This window comes from Vicugna pacos, chromosome 7 (genome assembly GCF_048564905.1).
Source record: "Vicugna pacos chromosome 7, VicPac4, whole genome shotgun sequence".
Classification (NCBI taxonomy): Eukaryota; Metazoa; Chordata; class Mammalia; order Artiodactyla; family Camelidae; genus Vicugna; species Vicugna pacos.
The window spans coordinates 82971372-82991488 of record NC_132993.1 but is presented as its reverse complement, the minus strand read 5'-3'; the positions used below and the strand labels follow the sequence as shown (position 1 = coordinate 82991488).

Here is a 20117-nt window from a genome sequence, read left to right as displayed (position 1 = left end):
GGGCCAATTCCAAACTCAAAAACAAGCCAATGAATGGATTTTGTTTCCTATTTCAGTGCTGGTTATTATCACCCCCTAGACGGTGTTTCTGGTCTCTGGAATCATTGCAGGTGGAATATTTGCTTAAAGGCAATTAGCGACTTCCTTTTCCTGCTAGGATGGAGTAATTGTAGCAGGTTAATGCTTCTGCTGCTAAGTAGATAAGCTGATTTTAAAACAACATGTTTAAAGCACTGCAGAATGATGGAAGCAACAAGGACTACACATTCTAGACAAGGAAAATACCAGTGAGACGCACTGATTACCTGCAGCCCCTTTATCCTGGTCGCAGGGAAACCAGCAGAGCTGCTGGTGGCCATGCGGGGCCAGAGTGACAGGACTGCAGGAGACCTCACATACCCAGCTGGTTTCCCCTCAGACATTTGCTGAATCCAGCATCGTGAAAACATCTGAAAAGTAGAGCCTGAATCTTCTGTCTTTTGGTATGGAGGAGACCTGGCAAAGAAAAGGTCAGGGAAGCATCCCTGGTGAAAACCCTCAGCTCTCTATGAGAACCTTGGAGAAGGGTCCCTAGGAACAGGGTGAGCTAGGAGGGGACTGAGGGTTACCAAGGCTGGACGGCACTCCATCAAGCTCATCCTCCTACTGGGCCAGGCCAGCAGCACCCCCACTGCCTAGCTGAGGGAGAGCAGAACTTTCTGATGGAAAATGCCATCGCCAGAATGTCTGCAATGTTTCACACCCAGTTTGTGGTGACTGATAGAAAATTACCAAGCAGGGAAAGAGAGAGAAACAAATGACCAAAAGCAAAGCAGAAATGGAAACAGGATCCTGAGAGTGAAGTCACTGGGCAAGGATGTCAAAGAAATTATGATTTATACATGCAGAAATCAAAGTGCAGACTTTGCCAGAAAATTAGAACCAATAGAAAAGAATCAAATGGGGATTTTATTATTGAAAAAAAACATGAAGAACTGCATACGTGGGGTAGGCAGCAGATAAGAGACAGCAGAAAGAGGGTTGAGTAAAGTGGAAGGTGGGTTGATAGAAAATATCCAGACTGAAGGAAGAGAGAGAGAAGAGACTGGAAAGGACAGAGGAGAGGATAAGGGACACAAGGGAATGAGTGGAGTTCCAGAGACTGGGGCAAAGGATTTCAAGGAGATAATAGCATTTCACCAAGAATCACTTGTAAGCACTTGTATGTGGAATAAAACAAGAATCACCAGCAGACACATGAAAAGATGCTCAACATCACTAATTATCAGAGAAATGCAAATCAAAGCTACAATGAGAATGGCCATCCTCAAGGAGTCTACAAATAATAAATGCTGGAGAGAGTGTGGGGGAAAAGAAAGACTGCTTAGGGGAAAACTTAGAGCCTTACATGCATATACAGAGAAGAAGAACAGCCCCAAACCAATGATCTAAGAAACTGTCTCAAGAAATTAGACGAGGACAACAAATTAAACCCAAGGAAAGTTAACAAAAGGAAGGAAGTAATAAAAAAATAAGAACAGAAAGTAATTAAACAGAAAACAAATAAATACAGGAGATCAAGAAAACCAAAAGTGGGTTCTTTGAAAAGACTAATAAAATTTAAAATCCCTGGTGAGGTGCAGACACGGCTTAAGCTACGAGTACGTGAAATGGAAAAGGACACCCCACGGTTGCTGGCATCCTTCAAGTCCTCCCTCCTGGACGGAGTGGGCGGAGCTGTTTCCCAGCCTCCCCAGGCATTCAGGCTGAGGGAAGAATTCCATCAGACCCTCCAAGGCCAAGTGCAGGAGTAGCAGTGACACTATAGATGAGTGCCCTCTCTACCATATATTTTTGTCCCTAATCCTGGATTACTGACGTGGGTCTCCGTATTTCAGGCCAAGTGGAAGCAAGTGTCATGGCTGGTCAGATGGTAGGGGACTGAGTTGCCTGGAATTGAGATAGGACAAGGACCAGAAGGTTCCATTCAAGAGCTCCAGAAGGTAGAAAGAATGGCTTCTAGCATGCAGGGAGAGGGCCAGATGGAGACCCTTCCCCACATCCTATGCTGATGACATTGTGTCTTGAGACAGTCCTTGACCTGCTGGAGATCTTTCTGGGAAGTACGTACTTTCCTTAGGTATTGGCCAACGTTTTCCCGATTAGTGGTGCCAAGAAGTGTGAGGGTTATTGGGGCATAGGTCTAGATGTATGAAGGGCAGTGTTTTTAAGTATGTAGGGGTCAAGGTGGGGGGGGGAAGCAATGTCAGCAAGACTTTTAAATGAACTCTTTATAGTCAGGGAGAGGATTTTGAATATTGCTATTCAAAACTGGATCGAGGTGAGAGCCACCAGCAAAGACCAGGTGGCTATTTTAGAAGATCTAACTGATGAACAGGTTTCATGATACCACGGGCATGAGCTATGATGCAATTTCACAGTAAAGCAGGGCAGAGCTCAAGCCCATGGCTGTTCAGAAGGTGGGAGGGTTGTAGCAACCCTTTGGGATAAATGGGTATGTCCTTGACCACACACAGATCTTGGCAGGAATTACAGGAGTCCATCCTAGTGGAAAAAGCTACTCTCACCTGCATTCTCCCTTTCTTCTCAGGGTGCCCAAATTTCCGTGGATTCTAGGAGAGATCATTGGAGTTTCTCACAATCTGATGCTCAGCCAAGACTAAGTTGGTCAGCTGTAGATGGAGCGGAATGACCAGAGCCTTCCATGGGGAGAATCTTGCAGGCGAGGTGCTGCAGTTTTGGGCCCTGGGAGAACCCACCCACCATCCTGGCTTCCTGGTGGCACACAGGACATGGGAACTCAAAGCGCATATAAAAATGCCAGGCCATCTGGAATGCTGCGTATTGAACTGGTTGCTGCTTTTCCCAGTTGCAGTTGATTCCGCGGAAAATTAGTGAACAGAAACCTCAATTAAATATAGTTGGAGACCAGAAGGGGGCGCTCTCACGCCCTGCAGTGGTAGCAAAGTCCAACAGGAAGAAGAAAGACTCCTTTCTTGGCGAGGACTCAGCCAATGAGAAGCCACGGACTCTGTCCACTACAGCCCTCCCACTTTTGTTTTCCTCTCTATAAAAGTTCTCCTTTCCTGACTGTCCTGGGACTTGCAAGTGGCTCACTGTGGTTTCAGACCCTGAACTGCAAGTCTTGGCTGATCCCAAAGAAACCCATCTTTGCCGGAGAAATATCTGGCAGTCCGTTTGTTTTAGATCAACGATTCTGACCTAGGATACAGTAACTGGATGCTGGGTCCCTCTAAGGGATGCCTGACACCCCAAAAAGCAGCCTTTACAGCAGCAGCTTCCTTTCCTGAAAAATGGACAGTGACTCTACTGGTGTGCGTTTCATGAAAAAAGTAAGATTTGCAGGTTTGGAATTTACTGGAATTGCTGGCTCCTGGGAAGAACCCATTTCTGAGTGGAGGCGTTGATCCTGGCTATTTGGCTGAGCTGGAGGCTATCCAGGAAGAGTCTGCAGACACTGAGACGCTGTGATGGGGCAGGTCAGTACCAGCGCTATTCGAGAAAAAAGTGATGAAACACACACACATTGTCCTGTAACGCAGGTTACTGATGCTGCGTTTGATGAGCTGGCAGGGGCTCCCTATCCTTTTTTTTTTTTTTTCCTGTCTTGCACATGCGGGCCACTTGGCTGAACTGGAAATGTTAGCATCTTTTTCAAAGTAGGCTCAGAGACGAGTCTTTACCAGATGACCAAGAACTGTCCTGGAGGGAAGTGTGTGGAGGTGGGGGCTCCCTCCGCACACCAAATTCTGGCTCTTGCTTGGGTGAGAGGTGGCACTTTTATGCTTCCTTCCTTCTACACTTCCTCTAGGTGCCAGGAACTACGGGCTTTATGAAATTCTTCCTACCATGCACCCAGGTTTCCTTGGTGCCCACTGATAGCTTAGAGCTTCCTGTAAACTTCACATACTCCTCTCGCGTTTTGCACAAAGAGTCTCGGGACATCTTTCCCATGCGTTTGGCTAGTTCTGGGCTCCCTGCCTGCTGTCCAGCCTCAGTCGGTGGCCGCACATGCTGAATCTTGCTGATCTTCGCTGGGTCGCTGCCATGGACCTGCCGACAGAGGGCGCTGCAGGGGCTGAAGCGGGAAACCCTGCAAGTGGTCCAGCCGGACTGAGCTGGAGCCGGAAGCTGGAGATGGAAGAAAGTCTTGCCCATCTCCTCCCCGGAGAGCGGGCTGGGTCTTCGTTCAAGAGTCTTCACTCTTGTAAGAATTTGCTTTGCACTGTTGTAAGGTCATTGTGGTCACCTTATCTGTGTCAAGTACCCAGAACTTCCATTGATTCTGAAGTCTTAATGTGTTTTTTATATTAAGTTTGCTCTCCAATTTGGGAACTGCCTGTGATTAGGTTAGTAGAAACGGCGAAGTCTCATGGTAGATTACTTTGACTATTATTTCTTTTTCATGTTCCCATGTCTTTTTACCATTTCCCTTCTATGATGATGATGATGATGATGATGATGATGATGATGATTTTAACATAATCTATTCTTCCCCTTCTGAAAAATATTTCATATTCTTTATATTCTCTTATTATCTTTTCCTTTGTTCAAGGCTCATCCAGGCTGTGAAGGTTTAGTTTTCGCTAGGAACTTGTGTTCTCTTACAGAAAATTCATACTGTAAAAAGTCTCTTTTTTCTTTTTTCAGGGATAACTATTTGTGGAAAGGAAAATAGATTGAGAGGTTTTAAATATAAAGAATAGGAGTCACATGAAAAGGCTTTCAAGGTTCAAATGTCTAGATGTTGTGTAAAAATAGGAGTATTTTATATAGAGTATTCTATGGTAGATGGTGCAGTATTCATAATTGTATTCTTCCCATGGGGATGGGAGACATAAGACAGAATTCCCCCCTTAGAAAAGGGGTTCTCTGGTTTGGATTTTAGGTCTTGAGCCACCTGGGAGAGACTGGTGTTCATTCAAGTAACAGCTGGCAGCGGCAACGTGGGTCTAAATACGGACCAGGTCCTGTGGACTCTGGTTTTGCTTGGAAAGAGGCAAACAGAGCTTGGATTAGCAGCTGGTGCCCTGGGTGAGGCATGGCTTGCGTCTTCTAGATTTTGTGGCTGTTGGTGGAGTTTGCAGTCAACTCTGGAATTCGGGGAAAGTGTGACACATGAGAATTTGTGAGAAGTCTGCACCTTTTAAATATTATTTGGGCTCTGAACTCTTTCCTGGCTGTCCAAAGCTGGTGTGGGCAGTATATCTGGCATCACTTTAAAGTGGCCTTGGAGTTGACTAGAGATCTACCTTGGCTATTGTCAGAGACTCCTGGGAGTAACCTCTGATGGGTGCCTGGGAGCAATGACAAGTTTCTGGGAAGGCATACATGGTGGCAGGAAGGCAGGACTTCCCTGCCCGCTGTCGGTCTCTGTCCTCACCAAGAATACTGTAGCTGTGCATGACCATAGACTTGGCTGAAAGGCTCAATGGGTCAAAAGAGAGAAGTGGAAAAAGGGAAAATCCTCTCTTCCCATTGCTCTTGTGGTATCAACTTCTGAGCCCGAATCAAAGGGAAGAGGAGATGCTGGAGTGTTCAAATGTCTTTCCCAGTATGGACCGGGTCACGTTCCCTAGACAACAGAGTCTTCTGCTTTCAAAGGTGGTAGCTCCCTGCCACCTTCCTGTTCCAAGAAGTTGGACAGGACAGTTGGCTGTTCTCTTTGCGGTAGCCTCCTGCCACGTGTCTGACCAGGAACCACCTGGCTTCTGCCCTCCACCTATTTCCCTGTCTCCTTCTCTCAACGGCTCAGGGGCCGTGGGTGGGGAAGATAAGACACAATGGTTGTCATCCCCGAGCACAAGTCTGCTTCCTGCACAGAAGTTCTGAGCACTTGCTTACTCCATTCATTCATTAACTCAATAAATAATTTATTAAGCCCGTCTAAGGAGATATGCTACTAACAACGTCAACCACAAAAATCTTTGAAAATGTTATTCTTTGCTGAAATGATGGATGATTTTTTACTTTGCTATTTTTCTCAAGATTTCTGTAGGGAGTAAGTAATATTTTTAAAACTGTGTACACAAATGGGATTCATACACACATAACAAATACATCGAAATGGAGGAGATTCTGAATTTACGTGCGAGTGAATGATTGAAATCATGGATCACTTCTGTCTTCTATTTTGACTTTTTCTACAGCTTTTTTTATGGTGGGGCCAATGGAGCGCCCCACTCAGAATCATCTGGAGGGAAGAAAAGCCATACGTTAACCATCTCAACTTTCCTTCCTCTATTTAAGGACTTGTTAGCTCATGCCAACTGGCTTTCCACTTTGTTACCTAAATAATTTCCCTGCCAATCACTCTGTGAGGTAAGCCCCTCAGCACTGATTGCAACTTCAGAGTTCTAGCCAATGTATTACCTGGCACCTCGCCCTTCATGGGACCAGAACTCTGCACTGAACCTCCACCTTTGTGATGGGGATCCTTCTGGCCAACTTGAGTCTCATAAGATCATGGTGGCTAAAGGAGCAGGCTCTGAGGTCAGACTGCCTGGTTCGAGTCCTGGCCCCATCATTTGTTTGTTCCTTGTAAATCTCAGACCAGCTACGTTATCTTCTTGCATCTCAGACTCCTTATCTAAAAAGGAAAAAATGACATCTGCCGCTAGCGTCCTCATGAGGATTAAATGGGGCGAGACGTCTGAGGCCCATCGGGAGAGCTCAGAGATATTTAGTTGCTGTTCCTACAGTTATTTCTCCTCTATTCAGGACAGCAGCCTTAGCCCAAACGACAGCCCGGGGTGGGATCTTGTAAGCCATGCACAGATGCCCCAGGGACACGCCCAGGCCACCCTCCTGGGATGGCTGCAGCCCATCTGCCGTGCCTAATTGGACGTGATTGTAATGAGCTTGCCATGCCCTTCAGATGCCTGGCTGCAGGTCCAGACACAGTGTCTTAGTTAGGTCAGTTTCCCTTGTCTGCCCCACATACTCTCCTGCCAGTCTGGCCTCTCTCTGCCCTCACCTGCCACGGGCCTTTATGACAAAGCTATTGTCCCCGTCTCCTGGATACTAGAACGGGCATAATTCTCCCTCCTTATCTTGTCAAAGCCCTCCCTGGAGGCAGAGATACAGAGGGCCTCAGCGGCCCTGGTGGTTTCTAGCTCCATGTGTCTGTGATTTAGAGTAAAAGAGATTCATTCCGTGTAAAGAGTGGCTTTGAGAGGGACAGAGAGAATCTGCTTTTTAAGAGTTCTAATTTGGCTCTACCATGCCTGTATAGGTGAAAATCACTCCTGAGCTCTTCCTGTTTCTTCTTATTTCTCTCTGGTTAGGAAAAGGGACACTGTAGCATGATCAGCACGACACGTTTCTTCCTCGCCTCTCTCCTGTCCCCATGCTGCCCCCCCCCCCACTTCTGACTGCAATTCCCTAGCAGGTCAAGGGCTTCCAAGAAAGGCTGGATTCATTAACTATTCTCTGCATCCTGTTCCTTCCAATTCTTTATGGGCCTTGGTTCATCAAACATCCCTTCTGTGTCTCGCACCTCCAGCATCCCCATAGACCCTTCCCTGGGGCTGATGAGCCCAAGCAGATGAGCCTGTTCCAATCCCAGCTCCACATAAGCTACTGTGTCTCTCAGACTAAGTTTTCTCTTCAAATGCAGTGCTGATGGTACCCACTTCATGTCTCTCATCAGCACAAAATTAAAGGATGTATTCAGACTATGCTACAAAGCTATAATAATCAAAAAAGTATGGTACCAGCATAAAAACAGACACATTAGATCAATGGAATGGGACCAGAAGTCCAAAAATAACCCCATGCACTTATGGTCACTTAATTTTTGACAATGGAGGCAAGAATATACAGTGGAGAAAAGACAGTTTCTTCAATAAGTGGTGCTGGGAAAACTCGACAGCCAAATGTAAAAGAATGAAATTAGAACATTCTCTAGCATCATATACAAAAATAAACTCAAAATGGATTAAAGACCTAAATGTAAGACCAGATACTCCAAAACTCATAGAGGAAAACATAGGCAGAACACTCTCTGACATAAACCAAAGCAGTATTTTTTGGATCTCTCTCCTAAAGTAAATAAAAGCTAGAATAAATAAATGGGACTTAATTAAACATAAAAGCGCAAACAGCAAAGGAAATCATTCACAAAATGAAAAGACAACGTGCTGAATGGGAGAAAATATTTGCAAATGATATTACAGATAAGGGATTCACAGCCAAAATATATATAAGTAGTTCATATAACTCAACATCAGAAAAACACACAACCCAATTAAAAAATGGGCAGAAGAGCTGAACAGACATTTTTCCAAAGAGGAAATGCAGATGGCAAGCAGTCGCATAAAAAGATACTCAACATTGCTAATTATCGGGGAAATGCAAATCAAAATTGCAATAAGATATCATCTCACACCTGTCAGAATGGCTATCATCAAAAAGTCTACATACGTTGGCAAGGATATGGAGAAAAGGGAACCCTTGTACACTGTTGGTGGGAATGTAAATTGATGCAGCCACTGTGGAAGACAGTGCAGAGATTTCTCAAAAAACTAAAAACTACCATTTGACCCATCAATTCCCACTCCTGGGTATATATCTGAAAAAAACAAAAACATTAACTCAAAAAGATACACGCACCCTAATGTTCACAGCAGCACAATTAACAATAGCCAAGACTTGGAGACAATATAAATGTGCATCAACAGATGACTGGATAAAGAAGTTGTGGTGTGTATAAATAAATAAATAGTAAATAAATAAAGGAATACTACTGAGCCACAGAAAAGAATAAAATGTCATTTGCAGCAACATGGATGGACTTGGAGGGCATTGTGCTAAGTGAAATAAATCAGACAGAGAATGGTAACTACTGTTTGATATCACTTATATGTGGCATCTGAAAAATACAGACTAATGAATATAACAAGGAAGAAATAGACTCACAGATACAGAGAACAAACTAGTGATTACCAGTGGGTGGGAGAGTGGGAGATACAAACTGCTGGATGTACCAAAGGCTACAAGGATGTCCTATAAAACATGGGGAATATAGATAATATTTTGTAATAACTGTAAGTGGGAAGTGACCTTTAAACTTTTTATAAAATTTTCACAAAATATAAAAATAAAATATAAAGTATAAAAATACAAAGAATTTTAAAAGGATGTCAGATCTTTGCCAAGAAGTGGATGCAAGTAAGGACCAAATAAAGCAGAACTCTCCTTTGTGTGGCTCGTTCAGCTTTGCATGTGTTCAAGCCCGTCTCCAATGTGTTTCTCAGCTGCCTCCCCCGAGGCACACCCTCACAGCCACCTGTCCTGGAGGATGCATCATACACTTTGCATCTTCTCTATCGATGCAGATTTACCGGGGGATCCTCACCATTCCGGGACTGAGAGGTTTTCTGGGACTAAGGGCTTTCAGGGCTCAAACCAGGATCGATCTAAATTGGCCACCCTACTCTTTAGCCTACAGTCTTTCTCTTCAGCTCGTTAAAAAAAAATTTTTTTGCAAACATCACTGTAAGCCCTGTGTGGTGACCCTCCGCCCTGCACTCTTGGCCACGTCTCCTGTGAGTCCCCTGATGGCACTCACAAGGTCGTGCTGATGACACTTCCTTTGATAGTTTCCCCGCCTTTGACTTCTGTGGCCCTGCCCTTCTGGATTCCCTGATGCTATGGTTACCACTGCTGTGTAACAATCGAACCCAAAATGTAACAGCTTAAAACAACTCTGTATTATCATCTCTCAGAGTTCTGTGGGGTGGCTGGGCTCAACTAGGCAGCTCTCCCTTACGGCTTCGCATGCTGCTGCCAGGGGTAACAGCTGGGCTGGCCCTCTGCTGTCCCCTGGGTGGGGACAGCTGGAGCAGCAGTCTTATGCAGCCTTTCACATGGCCACCTTGGGCTTCTCACAGGAGCCATCTCAGGGCTCCAAGCACCAGTGTTCTTACTAAGAGGTAGGAAGTGGGAGCTACCACTCTCTGGAAGCTGGTGCAGCATCACTTTACCATGGAAACTGGCGCAGGGTTTCAGAGCCCTCCCAGCCCAAGGGGAGGGCATGTGGACCCCACCTCTTGGCAAGAAGAATGTCAAGGAATTTGTGGCCATACATAATCGTCCACACTCCATGACCTCTCTTCCTCCATCTCCACCCTTTCCTCCTCCTCCTTCCCCTCTTTCTCAGGATTCCAGCCTCAACTCCACCTCCCCATGCCTCCATACCTTTGCCTAGAATGACCCTCTGCCACTTGGTCCCCAATGCCACTCCTTCCTTCCCACTGGCCAAGTCCACCTCCTGGCTGCTCTTATCCATGGGTGGTGATGATCAGCTCTGGGCCCCAAAGCCATGTTGGCTGTTCCCCTTCAGAGACACAGGATGCAGTAACAAGTATGTGCTTGTCCCCCTCCTGGAATGTGGGGGCCCCAGTGGGCAGGGACTGAGCCTTCACCTCTAGATCGGAGTCCCTGGAGGTCAGCACAGTTCTCAGCGAGCATACAGCACTGTAGGGTTCAAAGAGGCAGGTGAGTCCGTACCTTCTCTTACTGAAATAGCAACTCAAGATTAATCTAGAAAAGTCTCACTTTGGGTTAATACGGCCTTGACCATGTATTTGTGTTGATTAAGAGCTTTCATCTCATTGGGAGAATCTGACACACATTTAGCAAGAAGTCAGCACCATTCATATTGCTGCAAATCTGAACTGAATGATTTGGTTGTATCTTTCTAGCAGTTTTCTGCAGCAATGCTTAGCCACTCTTTGTATGCCCTGTTATTTACCTGAGAGACTGACAGCTCTGGGGACTGAAGATGGATTTTGACGCCCCTGGATGTAATGGACCATTTGACACGGTACGAGGTAATTTCATACAACAGTTTGACTTCTCCCATTGGGTGGACTGAGGCCAAGCCTGCTGTGTGGCTGAGCCTCTCACTCCTATGTCCTGTCTTCCCACCTGGAGCCCTGCCGTCCCACTGCCACACTCCTGCTATCTCATTAGCCTCGTTCAGTCAGAACCACTGTGCCCCAAGGTCGGCCTCCGGCAGCCCAGACATCATTACAGCATGAATATTTCCAACCATTTCACTCTGGTCTGCTAAAGAGTGAGTAATGGTGTATATGGTGGCTTGGATTCCTTCTTCTATCATTCCAGGAGCTTTCTCTCTAGACAGATTACTTCATTTAGGCGTTTACATCAAAATGTACAGGAAATAAGGAAGGGGAGAAGACCAGCATGAGTGTGAGCTCCAGCCAGGGTTATGGAGAAATTAAAGGTGGGGGGAACACCAGGGGAGTTGTGTAGTGAAAGGACACAGGTGCAGAGGAGCATGCATTTTAGAACTGCTGTGAACTATATATTCTTTTCTCAAGATTTAAGAAATTATAATTAAGAGCATAAGCAATAGGGAAATGACTTTAGGATTGTTGTAGAGTACAATTTTGACCAGGGTTTCCGTTTAGGACAGTATGAAACTGGATGAACACTGGAGTAGCCACAGCTTCCACAGATTATATGCTAAGATGACATAAATAAAATGCCAGTCGTCATGCAAATATTCACATGGAGCCACACTTGCTCCTAAAGAAACACCTGCGAAGCAGTATGATCGTCATCAGATTATGTTACACATTTACACTTTCTTAGAGCCTACGACTCAGGTGTTTATTATCGCACACATGGAAACACCTCCTGGGGAGGAACAAAACGGTGATGGAAGATGGCAGCCCACGGTGTGGTTCTTAGCCAGACCGGTTCTAAAAACAGAGCAGTCCTGGTGGAGCTTCAAATGCAAGGCTGTAACAGTGAGTCACCTAAACCACCTGGATGGTTGATCTGACGAGATCCCTGCGTTTATAATCACAGATCAGGGGAACTACTGACTCCAGAAGGATAACCTGGCCCTGCCTCATTGCTGGAGAGGAGAAAGCATGGACCAGAAATGCTAACGAGGGGGAGCAACTAGTTCTCTTGATCCCCGCTTTTCCTTTAGCGTCCTTCCATCTCCAACTTTGGCTGCAAAGAATTCCACCCCCGCCAGGAAACTTTCAGAATAAAGCCACTGAATTCAGAGTTGTCACCCAGACTCCACCACGCCCATTCCCAGAGGAGAAACACCACGCAGAGTGTACGTTGTTCGCTCTGCTGTCTCTCGGGTAGCACTGCCATTCCTAATTCGGAGCCTTATCAGCCTTGGCTGCACCAGACACCCCACTGGCCCTGCACGTGTGCTCTCTGTCTTCATGGGGTCACCTGGTGGGGCTCATCCATGAACTTCATTTTATAGATGAAGGAACAGAATCTCAAGAGTCCTAGGGCCACACCGAGTGGACGTTGAGCCCACATGCCTCTCACTTGGAAGCCATGTGCTGCAGCATGGAGACAGGAGGCAAATCCTGCCCCCAACCTGTGGACATTTCACCTTGCCACGCTCAAGGGGTGTTGTTAAAAACTCACAGCAGGACGAGGGCTTAGATTTGCTGCAGTTGTGTCATCAGGGGCCACCGTGTTTCTTTTTTAATTTGGGAGGATGTGATGGAAAAGGATATGGAAGTGGTGTGCGGAGAAGGGATTTGAAGAATGGACGTCCTTCTGACAAACGCAGGGAATGATGAAATCAGAGAAGGCACAGCAATCAGGGTGTGAATCTGGAAGCCAGGGCAGAGACCGGGAAGGGGTTGACCAGGAGGGACTGAGCTGGAGGTGAGGCTGGACCTGGTGACCAGTGGTCCTGAGCGGGCAGGAAACCAAGGCAAAGCAGAGCAGTCAAAATGACTGCAGAGGTCTGGTTCATGCCTCGGCAGCTGTGAGAAGGCAGCTTGACCATGATCTTGACCATGATCACAACATGACTGGACCTGAGGGTAGGTGGAGAAAGGAGGTCCCTTCGGGAGAAACTCTTTTGGCTGTCATCAGTGGTCCTTCCAGGCTACTGATGGGAACCAACAATGAACTGGAGGTGCACGTAACAGATCTGGGCCAGAGATCTAAACTTTGTGTTTCTCTCCTCATTGTTTCTAGGCAACCCAAGCCCCCATTTTGAAGGACTTCTGATGGGAGCATGCAGTCAACAAGGACTGAGATAACTCCTTCTGAAGACTTGAGACCTGCACGCTGAACCCACCCGCACAAGTCAAAAAATAGCGTTTGAGTTACTATAACAATGCACCGTTCTAAGATTTTGTCAAGATAGGTAAAGCTAAAATTTCACCAGTTATTTCTTCTGTTGGTGTTCAAATTTGTATCTTTGCAGTTCTCATATAACAGCAATGATTACTGCAGTCAAATAGCCCTCTAGGGAGAAATTAGAGCAGAGAATAGGAAATGATTCAGGATTTATCACCTTTTGTAGTTTATCATGCATGTAAATCCTTGGGGAGTGCAGAAAATGTTTGTTTGGAATATTCCTAATTTGGTGGCACTTTCAAAGTCTGATTTAATCAGACCTTTAAAAAAATCATCTAAATCAACAACAATTTCCTAATTCTTAACTGAATCGTAACTCCAAAAGCAATGTGCTATTAGAATAGATTTCAGGTAATCACTGATCTATCTCCACTCTCATAAAAGGAAATGACAAAAAGAAGAAAATAAAGTGAAAAATGGAAAAAATAAAACAAAACCTCATTTATTTATTATTATTTTCATGTAACCCCCAGGTAGAAGGACCTTCTGTTGCACTTCAAGATTTTAAACCTGGCTGCTCTTCAAAATTTATAAAAAGATTTTTACTTTAATGAGGAATAATTTACCAATTAGATTAATGTGTTTATTACTACCTAGAGACTGTGAAGAGCCTTATTTTTGATTTGCAACAAAAATGTCTCTAATCTTCCGGATAATGGCCTGGATGCTGCATTTGTCTATTATAGCAAGAGGATATTTGATGCTCTGATGTACATATGCTTTGATAGCCATATTAGAACATTCTGTACATCCAATCTCCTCCTATTCCTTATTCGGCTCTTGTTCTATAATACATTTTTGAAAATGTAAGTTATTTCACAAAATATATAAATTCATATAGCATATTATATACAGGTTTAATGCATGCAGACTCCTAAAGTGATAATTCATCATAGCATTTTAATTTATCTGATATCTGTGTGTGCCCTGAGTCAGTATTCTAATCATTTTCAAGCCCAATTAAGCTTTGTCTCAATAAATTTTCATTTTTTGACAAATTATGTTACATTTGCACATTCTTAGTATATTGTCCATTCACTTGATGTGTGTGCAAAATGGACATATCTACCTTCCAATTTCACTTTTATCTATTTTCCCAAAGCACTGAGTTATCACTAGTCCAACAGGTATATTGTGGAGTGGGATCTTCTTACGTCTGCACGTGGAAAAAAAGTCCTTTTCTCCTTAAGTGCTCAACTTCTAGTTGCTTTGAGCATGACCTGGTAAGCCATTTGTTTACTCTAGGACATTGCAACTTCACCAAGTTGAAATACACTTTCACCCAAATTTGACAGTATTTGATGTATTTCACAGAGCTGATTTTATAATATCTTTCTAATGATATTTAAAGTGTGTCCTCGTACTGCTGATGAAGACAGTTACGTTGAATGGTTTGTTATTTGAGGCAGTTATGTTGAATAGTTTACACAGGGTGCATTTCTAAGTGCAGGCGATGCAACACAGCAAAGAACAAAGCTGTTGAATTCTGCTTCATCCTGAGCAACAGGATTGGGAAATGTACTCACGTTCCACAAAGTAAGAGCTGGCATCAATCTTCCAGATGATCTGGCCCCGATGAGAACCGTTAACTCCACGGTTCTTATAGTCCAGGAAATTTTCCGACAAGACCTCATCTGTATTCCCAGGAAAGAAAGAAAGAAAGCAGAGCGGAGAAACCCATCAGCTAACAGCATATTTAGAAAATTAGGGGAAAAAAAGTAAAAGAGCAAAGGATATTCATGCCACCTCCAGCTCAGCAGAAGAAAATGCACCTGGAATCACAGAATCAGAGAGAGAGAGGCATCCTCAGGTACCATCTGGACGAACCCCTTTTTATTTTTATTTAAAAAACTTTTTGCCTTTTTTTTAAATTGAATTACAGTCAGTTACAATGTGTCAGCGTCCGGTGTACAGCATAATGTCCCACCCAAGGAACATACATATATTCCTTTTTATATTCCTTTTTCATTAAAGGTTATTATAAGATATTGAATATAGCTTCCTGTGTTATACAGAAGAAATTTATTTTTTTTTTAACCAACCTCTTTTTAATACAGGAATCTCCTCCCCATTTCTCAACATTCCTGGCAAGTGATCTTCTAGTTGGTTCTTGAACACCCTCCAGAAACAGAGAAATAATTGCTCCTGTGCCAGTCCATTTCACTTTTGAATAGCTCTTACATGTGCGGAATCTCGGTATAAAAATCTTCCTCCTAAAGCTTTCATTAACTGGTCCCCGTTTGGGTCTGAGAGTGAGGCATAAACTAGAAAACATCCAATAACACTTTCTGGGCCTTATCCTATGTCATCTCTGCTCCAGCCTGGGCACTATCGTCATCAAACATTTGGAACTCATCCATGAATTTATCCATCCATCCTTCACGCAGTCATGCATTCATCTCTTTATCCAACAGATACTTACTGAGATCCAGTCCGATCTGGTTGGATGGCTATCTGCCACACTAGGAAAGGGGCAGCAGCCAGGGTGTTGGGCAAAATCTTTCTGAACTAAAACTTACAAACAACTGAAGACACAGCCTTTAAACATGAAGTAAAGAAACAAGTGCATTATTACAACTTGTAATAGGGGATAGGAAGGAAAGGAACAGGGTGCTCTGACAGGGAGTTAGTTACAAGGAAGGAGGACAACAGGGGGATGGACAGGGGAGACTGGGAGGAGGAGAAGGAACCATGAAGGTGGAGATGGCAGGGGTGCGTGTGGAGGGTGGAGATACCACATGGTGTCTAAGGCCCCAGAGGGGGAGAGCCTGCTCCATGGAGGCACTGAATGGAGCTAGTGGGGGACTGCACCCTTTTCCTCTTCTGCCCTTCCTCTGCTCATCAACTGCAACCCATCAATGTCCCTCTTAAAACTGGTGCCCAGAGAGCAAGGCAGCATCCTTGGAGACACCAGATCCACGAAGACAGAGCTAGCTACCTCCTTGTTGGTTCCAGACCTCTTGTTCTCAGTGCAGATGAAGATAGGGATATTAATTTTACTTCAATCTTCTCTAAGGCCCTTGCAGTTTCCTCTTCACCAGAAAGTAACCATCTGAACTAGGTGAATCTGAAGCTGTGGAGAAACCATGTTTTGAGAGTTCAAATCCACTACAGTGTCTGGAGAAACAACCAGAACTCAGGGGCTCCCGAGGGCTGGCCCAGAGCCCCGGCTCTGCAGAGAGTGGCTAGGTCATGGTTGCCCTGTTGGCAACTGAGATGCCCTGAAATTCACATCCTGCATCTGGCTGAACTGGGAAAATGGGATGAGGTGAAGGAAGGCAGGGTTTGTGGCCAGAGGACCCAGCTCTAAGGACATATGTGCTGTTTACCAACAGTCTCATTTCTATAGTCACAGGTCCTCACGTGTGAGACGGGAGTGGTGATAACCAGGACTTCATGGAGGAGGATTACATGAGATAATGGGTAAATGTGCTGATGACCTGCTAAGGTGATTCTACATTTTTTGCTGCCTCTTCTTTGGCAAAGACGGTCAGGCAAAGCCACACTGTCCCTGCCTCATTAACGGCAAGGACTGTTTGTATCTGTTGGAAAATCACTTGTTTGCAAAATTTGTCTGTCTTTATAATCACAGTGTGTGCTCACAGCCCTGTTTGTGTTCCTAAGATGATTGCATAATACGTCTTTTACAGTAATTGCCTCATTTCTGCAGAAAAGGCATAATATTTTCCTAGCTCCCTGGGTCTTTAGTACAGATATAACGAGTCTCATACCCAGATAGAAATTTGCCTTATTATGGCAATTCTCCAAGGAGAGGTATTTCCCTGAATTAATCTGTTCTCATCAGAAGGATATTTACTTTAATAGTCATGGTCAGTTATCCATATATAATAGCATCTAGAAAGGGTGGTGTTCATTCATGCACTAGGTCGATGTGTACCGAGTATTTACCCCACTCTAGTCACTGTGCTAAACCCTGGGGATACAGTGCTGAACAAGACAGGGTCTATGTCTTCAAGAAGTTTCTAATAGATTTGGGGACCTATTCAAGAAAGTGCAGTTTCATTAGAAGATAGGAGGTATAAGAATGTGTTAAATATCAAGAAACCAAATGAGAAAAAGATGAGGGTGAGTAGGTGGGAAGAATCAGAAAAGAGTGAAGAGAATCGCAAAATAACATGGATTTTAAAGAGAACAAGATGCATTTCGATGTATAGGTTTAAACACATTTTAAGAGATTGCCATTTGGTCCTGATAAGTATCCCCATTCCCTTACAGTAATAATAACACTTCATAGCAAATATTGTACAAGAAAACAGAATAGTCTGTATTCTTGCCCGGACCATCTGTGCTGAGAGGTCAAGCAGCTTTTTCCCCAAAGGCGTTTACTGACAATTGTTACAAAAGTTACTAGCCTTTGCTTGGGAATCCAAGTGTATTTTCAGGGTCAGAGGCAGGAAAACAGAATCAGACTAGATGTTTTATGCAGAAGGGGATTTAATGCAGAGAATCAGGTTTTGGAATAATGGACTCTAGGCTGGGGCTCTGGGAACAGCCCCAGAATAACTGTGGCTCTCCAAGGTGCTGATTCTGCCTCACTCAGAGAGGACCTGCTGAGGACAAGAACCCCAGACAGTAGATGTGATCTGGACAGCAGGAGGCTGCTGCACTGCCTGCAGTCACTGTGTCTTTACCCCTAAAGAGAGTGACCAGCCAGTGGCAAGCTGAGTGGGTAGGTCCCTGCCACCACCACAAGGCTGCCTGTGACACCCACGAGGGGAGGGAGGGGATGCTAGGGCACTGTGATAGTACAGCTTAATTTCTCAGAGCCATGCTCGGGCAGCCACAGGCTAAACAGCAGGAGGAACCTAACAGCTGACTTCCACCTTCCCAGTCCTGCACCTAAGGTGCATCTAAGGAAGGGACCCAAGTTTGCATCTGGAACATAGTTGCACCAGAGTCTGGGAAATGTCATTTTTGGGGACCAGATTCTACACTGAAGGAAGGCACTGAAGGAAGAGGACTGGTATAGGTGATGGGAGCTAAGCTGTGCTTTCCACTACACTGAGGGATGGGGACCCCCTGGCTATCTACTCCAAGGATCTTTTTGCTGCATTCTTTATCATGGTAGAAGACTTTGTGGGAGCAATGTCTGTGTGACTACAAGGATATCTACAGCTGCCTTGAGGCAAGAAGGTTAGGCTACCATGACTAGCTGTGCGATCTTAGGGATTGTACTTAAACCCTGTGCCTTCCTCACTGCAAAATGGGGGTAATATTGACATACTAAGTGAAGTCAGTCAGAAAGAGACAAATATCACATAATATCACTTACATGTGGAATCCAAAAAAATGAGACAAATAAACTTATTTACAAAGCAGAAATAGACTCAGACATAGAAAACAAACTTATGGTTACTGAGGGGAAAAGTAGAGGAGGGATAAAGGAGTTTGGAATTTGCAGATACGAACTACTATATATAAAATGGATAAACAACAAAGTCCTACTGTATAGCCCAGGGAACTACATTCAATATCTTGTAATAACCTATAATAAAAAATGAAATGAAAAGGAATATATATATATGTATGTATAACTATGTTGTAGACCAGAAACAACACAACATTGTAAACTGACTATAGTTTAATTTAAAAAAGTAAAAATAAAGATGGTAAAAAGACAGAAAAAAATGGGGATAATATTAATTTTAACCTCAAAGCCTGTTGTGAGGAATAAATGAAATAATGCAGGTAGTGGTCTCAGAACAGTGCCAGACATCTAATGAGAAACTGTTTCTGTTTATACTCTGGGCTAAAAATAGGGCTCTCTATGGCAAAGCTCCATGCTACTTAATGAGCAAAACCATTGGTAATAACCTGAAACATTCGCTTAAGCCAGGACTATTTAAGTTTTCCTCATTATTCGTTTTGTACAGAATATAGAGAGATGTATTAAATTTCTCCAAAAAACATATTTGCTAGGTGATATTTATTTCTTCTAGTGTGTGGAATCCTACCTCCTGCTCTGCAGTTTATAAGAGAGAAAAGATCTCTGCACGTTATTCGAATTTTGAGTCGGAACGTTATCGTGAAGCTTCCAGAAACAAGCACATCTAGGAAACCAGGAATGTATTTATCGCACTCTGTCTTCAACATGGAAACTATACTATGCTTTCAACAGTACTTTCAATCTATAATAGAAGAGTGTACAGCAAAGATTATTGCTGTTGAGAACAGAATGGGTAAGGGAGCATAGACTCAATTAAAAGGAAAATTGACCCATTACCTAAACCCAACAGAAAAAAAATACAATGTGGCTTTCATTTCCCAGAAGAATTCATGCCTTAACCAATCTCAGAAAAATTTCCAAGGATTCTCTTTCTATTGCTAGACTAAGGGTTTACTAAATAGTAGGCCAGGAGATCTGGAGAGATCTACTTGCCTTTCACTCTACTAAGCCGAGGATGTAGAAGCTCTGTTCTCTTGTACTAGGAAGGGAATCTAAGGATAAAAGGCAGGGCCCTCTAATCAATGTCACTCTCTTTTTTTGTGGCTTTTCCCTCAGATTGTTTCTCTGACCACAAGTATTCTCATCAAGTGCTTGGCATAAAAGAAAAACTTCAGTTCCTCAAGAGTAGATGTCCATAAGGAAGGATTCTGGGAGTTTCTGTGTGCAGGTGGCTAGCCAGAAAGACAATTCAGCCTTCAACCTAAAACATTACATTTCAAGGCTGTGCACATTAGATGTTTCTTAAGAGCAAGGGCTGGGTTTCTGTACCTACTGTATAATTTCCTATAACTCCTAGTATGTGGTTCTCCAAACTGGAACACCTGACAGACAAATACTGGGAAATAAAAGAGTGCCTCTTGCTCAAGAAATGCTGTGTTCAACCAAGTAAAGTGGGTTGCTTACTCAAACCTTTAATATGTACTGTGAGTCTCTAAAAGTGGGGCAACGTAGGCAGATTTTTCCATCC

At 44.1% G+C, this 20117-nt stretch overlaps 1 protein-coding gene and 1 long non-coding RNA gene across 4 annotated transcripts in view; one reads left to right on the top strand and one right to left on the bottom strand.

Annotated features, from left to right (window-relative positions):
• Nucleotides 1–20117, bottom strand: part of HECW1 (HECT, C2 and WW domain containing E3 ubiquitin protein ligase 1) — a 316328-nt gene that overhangs the window by 138865 nt on the left and 157346 nt on the right. For both annotated transcript variants that reach the window (XM_072965253.1, XM_072965254.1), the window contains exon 3: nt 14709–14816. In XM_072965253.1, the coding sequence (XP_072821354.1) occupies nt 14709–14816 (108 nt within the window). The remainder of the gene's footprint in view (nt 1–14708; nt 14817–20117) is intronic.
• On the top strand, nt 9774–13607 carry LOC140697466 (uncharacterized). Of its 2 annotated transcripts, none has more exons than XR_012074605.1 (4): nt 9774–9956; nt 10367–10521; nt 10728–10849; nt 13018–13607. It is a non-coding gene; the product is annotated as an uncharacterized lncRNA (long non-coding RNA). The 2 variants fall into 2 exon arrangements; XR_012074604.1 differs by having other exon boundaries at nt 10728–10856.